The 13,282-nt window shown below is 46.0% G+C and overlaps 1 protein-coding gene across 1 annotated transcript in view; it reads right to left on the bottom strand.

Annotated features, from left to right (window-relative positions):
• NLRC3 (NLR family CARD domain containing 3) overlaps positions 1 to 13,282 on the bottom strand; it is a 1,491,832-nt gene that overhangs the window by 970,801 nt on the left and 507,749 nt on the right. Inside the window, exon 6 of the mRNA XM_086941402.1 lies at positions 2,591 to 2,674. Coding sequence (XP_086797528.1) covers positions 2,591 to 2,674 — 84 coding nt within the window. The remainder of the gene's footprint in view (positions 1 to 2,590; positions 2,675 to 13,282) is intronic.

Genomic DNA, 13,282 nt, shown 5'->3' with positions numbered 1-13,282 from the left:
AGAGTTGTGTCGTTGACGGACGGCCTGTCGTCGGGAATTTGCATTTCGACGAAGACAATGACTTCGAAGAGAAAATCTGCTTCGTCGACGATAAACGATGATGTCACCGTTGACGAAGACATCGACGCTGAAGAGACAGTGAGGGTAGAGACTGTAGACACAGTCGATGTGACCAGATTCACCCCAGGAGAGGATTTCCTCATCAACAGAGGTGTCGTCGACGAGCTGCCCGTCGGTGGAGCTGAAGTAGGCTTCTTGAAGGTATGCTTCAGCTTCATAGGTGGAGTAGAAGTTTCTGAAGCAAGGTTTCTTAAAGAGAAAGTTTTCTTTTCTTTGTGAGAAACTTTGCTAGCAGACAGACTGCTTCTGAGAAAAAGATGACATTTTGGGCGCTTTCGTAGGAAGCTGCCATGATGAACCAGCAGTGTCATCTAAAGGCCTTTTCTGAGGAGTTTTAGTGGAAGATTTAGAGGAAGCATCACTCTCCTCATGCGAGACCACTGTGTCTCTTTTTTAAGCCTCTGAAGCCACAAAAGAAGCCCCCCTTCACAATCTTTGAAAGTCTTTGTGGAGAAAGTCCAACATACCTTGTAATCCTTTGGCTGGTGTTCAGGATACAGGCAATAAAGACAGTCCTTGTGTTTATCATCAATATGAAGTATTTTCTTCCTGCAAGTGCCACTGGCTCTGAAGACACCTTTTTTAGATATATCTGACATGATGGCATCAGTTTAAATCACCTAAAGACAGATCTACTAAGCTGGCAGTAAACCTGACTGGAACAATACTCCAAAATAGAGAGAATAGAAGAAAAACTGAGCAGAGCGCAGTGGAGACTCCCTTAGCACGACGTGCATTAGAAAATCTGAGGGACTGGAGCTTCTTTCAGGGTGGTGTCTACTGATTGGCTGGCTCTAAGTTTGGTCCTTTTTTACTAAAGGACAGAGATATGCTACAAAAATGTTAAGGCCTAGGGCCATAGGTTCTAGGTATAATAGGACATTACTTTTAATAATACCGGGGACTCCCATCTCCACGACGGGGAATGATTCAAGCATGTGAATCAATGCAAGTTCCAATACTGGAGTAAGCAAGCTTCTCTCAACACTTTGTGCAACTGCACTGGCTGACAAAGATCCCGCTCACATCTGTTTTTTGCTCTCTAATCCTAGAATTTAAGAAAAGCTAAGGAGGGAGGCTGTCATGTTCCCTGGTTCTAGTATGGCTATAGATCGGCTGAGCAGGTCGGCAGTCTAGCTTTTTAAGACGGGACTAGCCGTGAGCAAACAGCTTACCTGCACTTCCGGGGGAGGACCTATAATTGTATCGAAGCCGCCGTAATCGGTGCTTCGTATTGCAGTACTGAGCTTTGCAGGAGCGAATGCCCTATCTGCAAATGGAAAACCTCCGGACCGTGCAAGGGCGCCTACAGAAGCCATACGCGACTCGTGCAAAGGCACGGTGCCGTGCAGACCTAGTCTTTCCCGTAAGCGCAGGAGCACCTTCATTAATATCCCGCAACCCGTGTAGAACACGGGGTTGCGTTTCCTTTTTGTTTTCACCAAGCGCAGGAGCGCTTACACCAGCACTCGTGACCCGTGCAAAAGCACAGGGTCACATTCACTTCAACTTTGCTCCTGTCAGCGCAGTAGCGCTTTTCATGGGTTTACTTTGTTTTTCACCTAGAGCGCAGGAGCGCTTCCGTTTTCTTTTACCCAGTAATCACAGCTGTACTTTCCTGAACACACTCACCAGCGCAGGAGCGCGTACCCTTTTTCATTTCCATGACAACCCTTGTAAGGGTAGGAGATTGCCATTGGACTGCTTCCGGATAAGGGTTTTTTGCAACGCTGCTTCTGTGATGATCTAGAACACTGCTGTTTGGTCTTTCCTGCTCTAAAAGCGCTGCATCTCAGGTGACTACACCTTTTTCTTCTATTCTATGTTGTTTTTCCTTAGCTGCCAGTGTCTGGCGTGTGTGTTACCCATCTGTTCCATTCCTTAGGCGGTGTCCACCACAAGACCCCAAGAGGATCAGAGGGCAGATAACTCCAAGTATCCTTCTACACTGTTCGCACCCTATCTTGGTTGCCTCCTCCAGTACCCTCTTCAACCTGGTTAGTATTTAGTCCTTTCTAGGAGACTGAGGGAGCCGGAGGGGGTTGTCCACGTCATCCCTGTGGGATCACTCCACAAGCAGACGGTGAGTGTTGTGGGGACTTGACAGAGATCTTTTTATTATCACTGTTCTAATCTCTAAAATGACCCTTCACTAGCATCAGATCTGTATTGAACTATTTGTCTTTTAGAATCATAAAGGAAAACCAGATTATTCAATTAACAACTAACTATTCCTTTTTTTCTAGTAGCGCTTTGGCACCTTAGTAGAGTATTTGACATGTTTTATAAATACTTTATACATTCACTGATTTTTTTATTAATTAAGTCACCAATTACTTTCTTCGTGTTGTATCCTACTGAGTATATTATAGCCATAATGTTTATTATTCATGTTATAATTGCTTTGAAAAGTGTTAACATGTTCACAAGGTGTAATAAGAGAACAGATGGGTGCTAACACATTACTTACTCCAGCACAGCAAGACTTCTGTTCACCATGAGGGATCTGGCCAGAGCCTTCGCACCTTTGTTACCAATCTCATTCTCTGCCAAGCTGAGGAAAAGATAATTCAAGCAGTTATTTTCCATTATAACTTGAGTGGCAGTATGCACAGTGACATAGCTAGGGTGTGATGAGCTGTAGTGCAATCAAGGACACGTTCCCCCTCCCTGGTGCCTGGGAAGTAAAATACATCAATATTCAAAATTCAATGGACTCCTCAGCCCCCTAGTCTCCAGTGCCATTGCTTCGTTAGCTACGCCCCTAGGTAAGCCTAAAGCTTTTGCATAAACCACAGAACCTATTTAATACATATGACGTACCGTAACACTTGCACATATTGAAACAACTGAGTGTTCAACAAGACAAGCAATGGAAATCTGCTTGCAGTGACTCTTTGCTGTAAGGTGAAAGCCCTTGCACTCTGAGGGTGGCTGTGACTGCTCCGTCTTTTTTTTTTAATTGGGAAACAAGGCATGTAGATCAATCATAAAAAATAAAAACAGAAGAAGAAACAACCTTGAAATTCCACACATGTCATGTATCCACAATTTTACCAAATGTTATCCCCTTCCCACCCACCCCACCCCAAAGGGTCCGGTCAGGGAACCGGGGAAGTAACAAAAAAGAAACAAGCATTTGCAATGCAATGGTCTCGGCATCATTAAAGGTAGAGCTATTGGCATTGCTCATGACATTTTTTTTCTTTAAATCAAAAATAAATGGCATTGTCATTAACATTGCCAATACACAGCACTCTGCACTCAACAGCACACAATGCTCTGCACACTCACTCTGCACTCACTGCTCTGCACACTCACTCTGCACTCACTGCTCTGCACACTCACTCTGCACTCACTGCTCTGCACACTCACTCTGCACTCACTGCTCTGCACACTCACTCTGCACTCACTGCTCTGCACACTCACTCTGCACTCACTACTCTGCACACTCACTCTGCACTCACTACTCTGCACACTCACTACTCTGCACTCACTACTCACTACTCTGCACTCACTACTCACTACTCTGCACTCACTACTCACTACTCCACTCACTACTCACTACTCTGCACTCACTACTCACTACTCACTACTCTGCACTCACTACTCTGCACACTCACTACTCACTACTCTGCACTCACTACTCACTACTCTGAACACTCACTACTCACTACTCTGCACTCACTACTCACTACTCTGTATTACCACTCTGCACTCACTACTCTGCATTACCACTCTGCACTCACTATACACTCACTACTCTGCACTCACTACTCTGCACACTCTCTCTGCACTCACTACTCTGCACACTCACTACTCACTACTCTGCACTCACTACTCACTACTCTGCACTCACTACTCACTACTCTGCACTCACTACTCTCTCTGCACTCACTACTCTGCACACTCTCTCTGCACTCACTACTCTGCACACTCTCTCTGCACTCACTACTCTGCACACACTACTCACTACTCTGCACTCACTATGCACACACTACTCACTACTCACTACTCTGCACTCACTACTCTGCACACTCTCTCTGCACTCACTACTCTGCACACTCACTCTGCACTCACTACTCTGCACACTCTCTCTGCACTCACTACTCTGCACTCTGCACTCACTACTCTGCACTCACTACTCTGCACTCACTACTCAGCACTCACTACTCTGCACTCACTAATCTGCACTCACTACTCTCTCTGCACTCACTACTCTGCACACTCTCTCTGCACTCACTACTCTGCACACTCTCTCTGCACTCACTACTCTGCACACACTACTCACTACTCTGCACTCACTACTCTGCACACACTACTCACTACTCACTACTCTGCACTCACTACTCTGCACACTCTCTCTGCACTCACTACTCTGCACACTCACTACTCTGCACACTCACTCTGCACTCACTACTCTGCACACTCTCTCTGCACTCACTACTCTGCACACTCTCTCTGCACTCACTACTCTGCACACTCTCTCTGCACTCACTACTCTGCACACTCTCTCTGCACTCACTACTCTGCACACTCTCTCTGCACTCACTACTCTGCACACTCACTACTCACTACTCTGCACTCACTACTCACTACTCTGCATTACCACTCTGCACTCACTACTCACTACTCTGCATTACCACTCTGCACTCACTATGCACTCACTACTCTGCACTCACTACTCTGCACACTCTCTCTGCACTCACTACTCTGCACACTCACTACTCACTACTCTGCACTCACTACTCACTACTCTGCACTCACTACTCACTACTCTGCACTCACTACTCTGCACTCAGCACTTACTACTCTGCACTCACTACTCTGCACTCAGCACTTACTACTCTGCACTCACTACTCTGCACTCAGCACTTACTACTCTGCACTCACTACTCTGCACTCACTACTCTGCACTCAGCACTTACTACTCTGCACTCACTACTCTGCACTCACTACTCTGCACTCACTACTCTGCACTCACTACTCTGCACTCACTACTCTGCACTCTGCACTCTGCACTCACTACTCTGCACTCACTACTCTGCACTCACTACTCTGCACTCACTACTCTGCACTCACTACTCTGCACTCACTACTCTGCACTCAGCACTTACTACTCTGCACTCACTACTCTGCACTCACTACTCTGCACTCAGCACTTACTACTCTGCACTCACTACTCTGCACTCACTACTCTGCACTCACTACTCTGCACTCACTACTCTGCACTCACTACTCTGCACTCACTACTCTGCACTCTGCACTCTGCACTCACTACTCTGCACTCACTACTCTGCACTCACTACTCTGCACTCACTACTCTGCACTCTGCACTCACTACTCTGCACTCACTACTCTGCACTCACTACTCTGCACTCAATACTCTGCACTCAATACTCTGCACTCAGCACTTACTACTCTGCACTCACTACTCTGCACTCACTACTCTGCACTCACTACTCTGCACTCACTACTCTGCACTCACTACTCTGCACTCACTACTCTGCACTCTGCACTCAGCACTCATTACTCTGCACTCACTACTCTGCACTCACTACTCTGCACTCTGCACTCTGCACTCACTACTCTGCACTCACTACTCTGCACTCACTACTCTGCATTACCACTCTGCACTCACAACTCTGCACTCACTACTCTGCACTCACTACTCTGCACTCACTACTCTGCACTCACTACTCTGCACTCACTACTCTGCACTCACTACTCTGCACTCAGCACTCAGCACTCTGCACTCAGCACTCTGCACTCAGCACTCTGCACTCACTACTCTGCACTCACTACTCTGCATTACTACTCTGCACTCACTTTACAATGATTCTTTAGTATCGCGCCTTCCGCCATATTTTATGGTTATTACTAAGTATGATTCATGCTGCTATGCTCATTCACAAGTTGCAAATACCTTCCTGCAACTGATTACTACTGCAGTGAGCCTGAGAGCTACATTTAATAGGTCTCACCGTTTTCTGCATACTTTTGTGAGAGACTATTCTATTTCCTTGTCACTATTTCGTTCCATACTTCGTCTTTTGTTTGTAAAATTCTGGTACATTTCCTGTTTGTCTCCAATGCCGTCGTTTTGTTTAGTCTGCAAATTCTTCTTTCAAAGAGATCTTTTAAAAGTTTACATCATAAAAACGTCTCGCAAAACATAATTTCAGGCCGCCTGTCACATTACACAGTAGGAGGCACTTTAAATATAGAATTGAGTATGCCCCCGGAATGCCGCCGCGGCCGCCCCGGAAGTCAGGCACGGTCGCCTGTGACGGGGGCGGGGCCACGTCCAGACCGGAAGACGAGGCAGGCGGAGTGAAATGCGTCTCGCGCCCGGGGCTCCTGTGAGCGGTGTGGAGCCCCGGGGCCGCGCCAGCAGGAGGTTGGGCGCCGCGTGCTGAGCAGAGTCCCCGACATTGGCCAGGTAAGTTCCAAAAGGCTGGGGGGGCTTGGTGCACTTGTGTGTGTGAGTGCGTGTATGCTCGTGTGTGTATGTATGTGTGCGACGGTGACGGCGGGGGAGGGAGGGAGGGAGGCGAGGGAGGGAGGGAGGGAGGGGGGCCTCGGTGCACTTGTGTGTGTGTGCGCGCGTGTGTGTATGTGTCAGGGGGGGTGTCTCTGTATGTATGTATGTGCGTGCCTGCATGGGCGCTTGTGTGTGTGTGTGTATGCGCATGTGGTGCTTGCGCTTCCCAGGAGACAGCGCCTGGCCACAGCGCGCGTTCCAGTTACAAATCGCCTCGAAGGATGCGCGTGGCCGACACTGTCTCCTGGGGAAGCACAGTCGCTGACAAAAGATCTCGGCGGAGACGCGCTTCCGCGCGTTGAGCCGAGACCTAAAAAGAACAGTGTTAAATGTATAGCCCATAAAGACAAGAAACAATTATATAGACCTTGGAATAAACAGAAACCATACCGGAGAGCTAGAAGTCTTGTTGCTCTGAATTAATCCAGTTCCTTAAAGGTTTCCAAATTCGCTCACCCTCTCTCCTAGCCCTAAGCCCTCTCCTTTCATATACAGATTTTTCCCATTTATAAATATATAGGAATTTACTAAACCAAACATGCATCGTTGGCGGTACAAGATCTAACCACACTGTCGCCAAACATAATCTCCACACTGTCATTGCTGCAAATAAAAACTTGCATTCTGATCCTAACATATTTTGTTTAGACACCCCTAATATTATTAACTGAGAAGACATTACAACTGTAAAACCCAGAATTTGACTTAAGCATTGTTCCATTTTACACATCAATTGACTTAGAGAGGGGCAGGAGGCAAACATGTGTATACTATCTGCAGCTAATTCCCACAACGAGAACAATTACTACCTACATTCCCTCCCTATTTATGAATGCGAGACGGTGTTATATACAAGTTAAACCAGGTTTTGTAGCATTGGACCTGCAAGTTAGCGGAGACAAAGACGGATGAACTAAAAAAAGTGAATACTCACAGGCCCCTTGACTAGCTTGGAGCCCTTCCTCCCAATAAGTAAAGTGCTTAATCAGATCATCTGGTCTCCTATTTCTCAATAGTTTATAAATAGAAGAGATAATTGATTGATTCCCATTAATAGCTTCTACCAATGGAATACGCTTGCAAGAGATAGACCTTTTAGAAAAAAAATCTCTAACCTGTAAATATTTAAAGAACTGTCTATTTCCTAGTTCATATTTAACTTTAATCGCTTCGAAAGACAAAAGGATCTCATCCTTCATTATATCCCTAACCCCAGTGATCCCCTTAGCTAGCCATTCATTGAAATAGGCATCCTTAAAAATTTCAGGAAAAAGAGGGTTCATAGAAAACGGTGTATATACATGCAAGCGTCCACTGTCAAACATTTTTCGAACCAACGTCCAAACTTTAAATGCTGCAAGAAGAGTTTTAAACCGAACGCTTTTAAAATAAGCTAAATCTATATGCCTAAATAATACCCCCGTGCCTCCTCCCCCAAAATTAAATGCTAAATCGAGCCATCAAGACAGTCTAGAGAGCCAAAATCTAACATCGGTGCTATATGCTGAAGTGTTATAGACCAATAATACATCTGAAAATTAGGTACTGCCCAGCCTCCCCTTTCTCTGGACAATGTCATAAATTTCAAAGCTCGTCTGGGGTGTTTACCAGCCCAGAGAAACCATGAGATTATCCGATCTAATTTTTTAAACCAGATAGGATCGATCAACACAGGAATGGCTCTAAGACAGTACAAAATCTTTGGTAAGAAGGACATTTTCACCACATTACATCTACCCATTAAAGTTAAGGGTAGGTTATTGATCCGCCGAGCATCTGAGTCTAGTTTTTAGGTCTCGCGACCTATCGATGCGCGCAAGCGCATCGAGCGGAGCGAGAATTCATGTCGGCAAAACACAAGTCAAACCAAGGGCTTTCAGCCCCGCGGTTTTCTTGCAGTTCACGTGTATCACGTGAGCAAACATGCACGCTCATCGCATGCAAGCCCAGCCTCTCGCATTCCCAGGCTCTCCCGCCCCCATCCGGCATCAGGCACTCCTCCCACACCTCACGGACATCTGTTCAGCACGCGCATCGCATGCAAGCCCAGCCTCTCGTATTCTCAGGCTCTCCCGCCCCCATCCGGCATCAGGCACTCCTCCCACACCTCACGGACATCTGTTCAGCACGCGCATCGCATGCAAGCCCAGCCTCTCGCATTCCCAGGCTCTCCCCCCCCCATCCGGCATCAGGCACTCCTCCCACACCTCACGGACATCTGTTCATTTCTTCTCCTCCTCCCCAGCCAGCTTCCCCAAGACCCCTGCTGCTTCACACCCTCATTGCCGCTCGGCCCCTCCCATGCCCGCCGTGTCGGATTTCTCCTCCCCCCTCCCCTTCTCTGCCTTGTATTTTTTTGCAACAGACCTACTCGTGTTGATTTTTCGTGTTCTTTGCCACAGCTGGCCCATCAGAACATGTTGTAATAAGGTACTTGTATAAAGGGTATTGAGACATGGTGGTCAAACTCCAGAATTTTTCTTCTCCTACCCATAAGTGGCATTTGCCTACCTTGAGTATACCACAATAGAGATGTCAACGCACATTTAAAACAAATGTAGAGACTGTAAGCTGGCGTTTTCCCGTTTTCTAAGTGCTCCCAAGGAGGAACAGTGGTATTGTGAGATGAAGTGATTTATCAGGGTTGCGCACGCGTGCAGGGTGTGATTATTTCTGAGTGTGATGAATGTAAAACTTAAATACATCTCCTTTCTACGTGTTATACAGTCTTGCAGATTTTTTTTATGAGATCTGACATCCGGCAGTGACAGGCGGTGTGGGTGGATGTGTTGGGCTCGACATTAAATGTACAGTCACTGACTCCGTTATCGGGCTTTTAGGACTAGCTTCAAATAGCCGCATAGAGATGTAAGGTACATCCATCAACATTTCACAAGAATTCCCCCAGTGTTATGTGGCTGAAGCCTATAATGAAATCCAAGGGCTGCTTTGAACGGTAGGCAGTCGGCAGTCCATCCCTTTGTATAGCTAATACATTGTCAGGTATTTTCGAGGCGGTACACGCTACAGCTTGGATAAAGCTGTATTCGTCAAATTGGTCACGCATATTCACGAATCTCTGTCTAACACCAGGCGGCTACATTTTTTTTGTTTGATCAGCAGTCTGTATTCATTCTGCCGTCAGACGCACATCTCCCCTGCTTTTCCTGTCTGTGTCAGTAAAAGCCAAAAGCAGAGAAGGCAACACTCTCCCTCAATGCTTGCTTGCAACATAGTGATAAGAGGTTGATGTGTATGTATGTTGCTTACCCAGAAGTTACAATATGAATTTCCCATGCCCCGAAAATATCTAAAACGGTTTCTTGCTTGTTAGAATCGAATCGGTCAGATCATCTGTATGCCAGATTGGTGAACGAAACAGTTCTGTTTTTTTAATGTTTACATAAAAGTCAGCCAGCTGTTCTGCAATGAGATGAAATCTGTGCATAAAACAGATTAATGGAAAATACACTTCTTGCTGCAACCTAAATGTTGCTACTAAATATGTTTGTGGAATATGCACATTGTATAATTGCTATTCTTAAATTATACATGCATCTGACACTGCTGGGTACTTCGTCATTTCTTATTCTTTTAACAAGAATGCTAAAGTACTAAAACAGTACTTTAGACATGCTTTTATAGGTGGTGTGCTCTCAATCTTGTTTGAATGCGTGTTGCATGCATATTCCATTGCTCAGCAGGCACTTAAGAGCAGCTGTCAAGCTTCAGTTTTAAATCTGAAATGTGCTGCGTTCGGGCTGTGACCCCATCGTGTTTTGATTCTGCAAAGCCCCGGCATGACTGCACGTTTCCACTGGTGGAAACGTTTTGGAAGGTCATATCCCAGAATACCATTGTAAACTAAAGGTACATTGTGCGCTAACCTAGCGCTGTTTAACAATATAATCTATTTCTCATTCCATTACATGTAAAATGTGCTCATGTGGGGCAAGGGGCGAAGGCGGGGCAAGAGGAGGTAACATTTGTGTGTACTCCAGCTTGTATTTGGGTACTATGATGATCTTGTAATCTCCAGTGACCCACACACCCTGTTGACAAGGCAAAATACAGCACTTGGGGGGGCGTGGGTGAGTTGCCAGAAGGACAAATCACGGCCCCCTCCACTCCTTCCCAACTCTGGTTGCAACGCTGAGAGATGGTCTTTATAGGTCGGACCTCAACAATGGTGCTTTGGGATTTGAGCTTTATTCCATCTGTTTAATAAGTAGTTAAAAAATGATAAATGCCACTAAACATCAGTTTGACTGTGTGCAAAGTAACTTTTAAAATAAACTTTTACCCAGTCTGTAGGGTGGTCACATCTGTCATTTGTTTCTAAAGTGGCTTAACATTCTTCTTGCATTCACCTTTTAACACACAAATGAATTTGTCAGAACATCCGTCATTGGGATTGCAGTTTAACATCTGTAATGCCTGCAGTATGTATGTGTGTGTGTGTGTGCGCTTTGCTATAGGTGTCACATTTGCGAAAGTTATAACTATTGGCATTGTAAATGGCAAAGCTATTAATTAAGCTATTTTCAAAACCAACACATGAATTAAAAAAAATTCATTTACAAGACCAATAGCTCAAACTTTCCTAATGCGAGACCTATTGGCAACGCCAGTGCTTGTTTCACTAGTGGTTTAAGATTAATTTCAAAAATTTGATCAATTTCCGAGGTAATCTCTATCCCCAAATATTTAGCATCGTTAATAATACGAGGGTCTATAAGATTAGCCTTACTGTTGCATATGATTTGGGTTTTAGTTTCATTAAGCAGATAACCCGATAATGCGCCAAAACGAGATGTCTGGAGGCCTATCCGCTGTAAAGCATTCTGAGGAGAATCAGTTAAAATAGCGAGATCATCCGCATATCCCAAGATTGTAGTTGCTCCCCCTTTGGATATCACAGGATGGAATTAGGACATCCTCATAGATCTTCCGAATTAAAGGATCTATATAAATCGCAAACAATAAGGGGGAGCATGGGCATCCCTGTCTAGTTCCTCTGCGTATATGAATTGTTGCTGATAGATTCCCCATTACCGAAACCTGGGCCATAGGGTGGACATACATGCTTTTGATAGCCCTGATAAATTTGTTACCTATGCCATAATGCTGTAATGCAAACAAAACAGGTGATGGACAGAATGTGGATCAATGTCACACATTCACCCCAGTCCAAAGATCTGGGCCCAAATCCATCGTTTTTTTGCACTCCACACCACCCTGGGTTAGACAATGGCGATATGCAAATCAGCTCTGACCCTGTGCCCCATGGGAACAGTCCAGTCCGAACTACAAAAGCCATGTCCTTCCCAGAACGGAATCAAGCATCCGAGGACCGGACCGGTTTCGAGGTAACACCTCTCATCAGCCCGGCTAGCTTGACTCTAGTGGTGTGGAGTGCCTGAGCATCCCCAGTGCACTTATGGCCCGGTCCTGTTTTGTTTGCAATTGCCGCCATAAGTGCGCTGGGGATGCTCAGACGTGGGTCCCAGGCACTCCACACCACTGGAGTCAAGCTAGCCGGGCTGATGAGAGGTGTTACCTCGAAACCGGTCCGGTCCTCAGATGCTTGATTCCGTTCTGGGAAGGACATGGCTTTTGTAGTTCGGACTGGACTATTCCCATGGGGCACAGGGTCAGAGCTGATTTGCATATCGCCATTGTCTAACCCAGGGTGGTGAGGAGTGTAAAAAAACGATGGATTTGGGCCCAGATCTTTGGACTGGGGTGAATGTGTGACATTGATCCACATTCTGTCCATCACCTGTTTTGTTTGCAATTGCCGCCATAAGTGCGCTGGGGATGCTCAGACGTGGGTCCCAGGCGCTCCACACCACTGGAGTCAAGCTAGCCGGGCTGATGAGAGGTGTTACCTCGAAACCGGTCCGGTCCTCGGATGCTTGATTCCGTTCTGGGAAGGACATGGCTTTTGTAGTTCGGACTGGACTGTTCCCATGGGGCACAGGGTCAGAGCTGATTTGCATATCGCCATTGTCTAACCCAGGGTGGTGTGGAGTGCAAAAAAACGATGGATTTGGGCCCAGATCTTTGGACTGGGGTGAATGTGTGACATTGATCCACATTCTGTCCATCACCTGTTTTGTTTGCATAATGCTGTAATGCAGCCCACAAAAAAGGCCAGGAGACCCCATCAAAAGCTTTTCCGCATCAAGCAGAATCACAGCCATAGGGTCTCCTGTAACCTTGGTATAATCGAACAACGTGATAGTGCGACGTATATGTTCGATAGTTTCCCGGCCAGGGACAAAGCCATTCTGTAGCGGAGAAACCAGCTTTTTAATTACCCCAGCTAATCGATTGGCTAGCACTTTAGAATATATTTTAATCTCGCAGTTGATCAGAGTGATTGGTCGATAAGAGCCGGTATCTCTGGGGTCCTTCCCCTTTTTTAAAAAAGTGACTATCCTCGCATTCCGCCATGAACGACATAGCCATGCCCTCCAGATAGCTCTGGATCCCCATCTGTATTTCATCATTATCCTCAATATCCTCATCATATAATGCCTGATAGAATTTTTGAAAAGCAGAAACGATAGCCTCTTCATCCGTAACCAGCCCAGCCTCTGGATCCATAATACT

Source organism: Lissotriton vulgaris, chromosome 10, assembly GCF_964263255.1.
Source record: "Lissotriton vulgaris chromosome 10, aLisVul1.2, whole genome shotgun sequence".
NCBI lineage: Eukaryota > Metazoa > Chordata > Amphibia > Caudata > Salamandridae > Lissotriton > Lissotriton vulgaris.
This window is presented reverse-complemented; position numbering and strand designations above follow the sequence as displayed.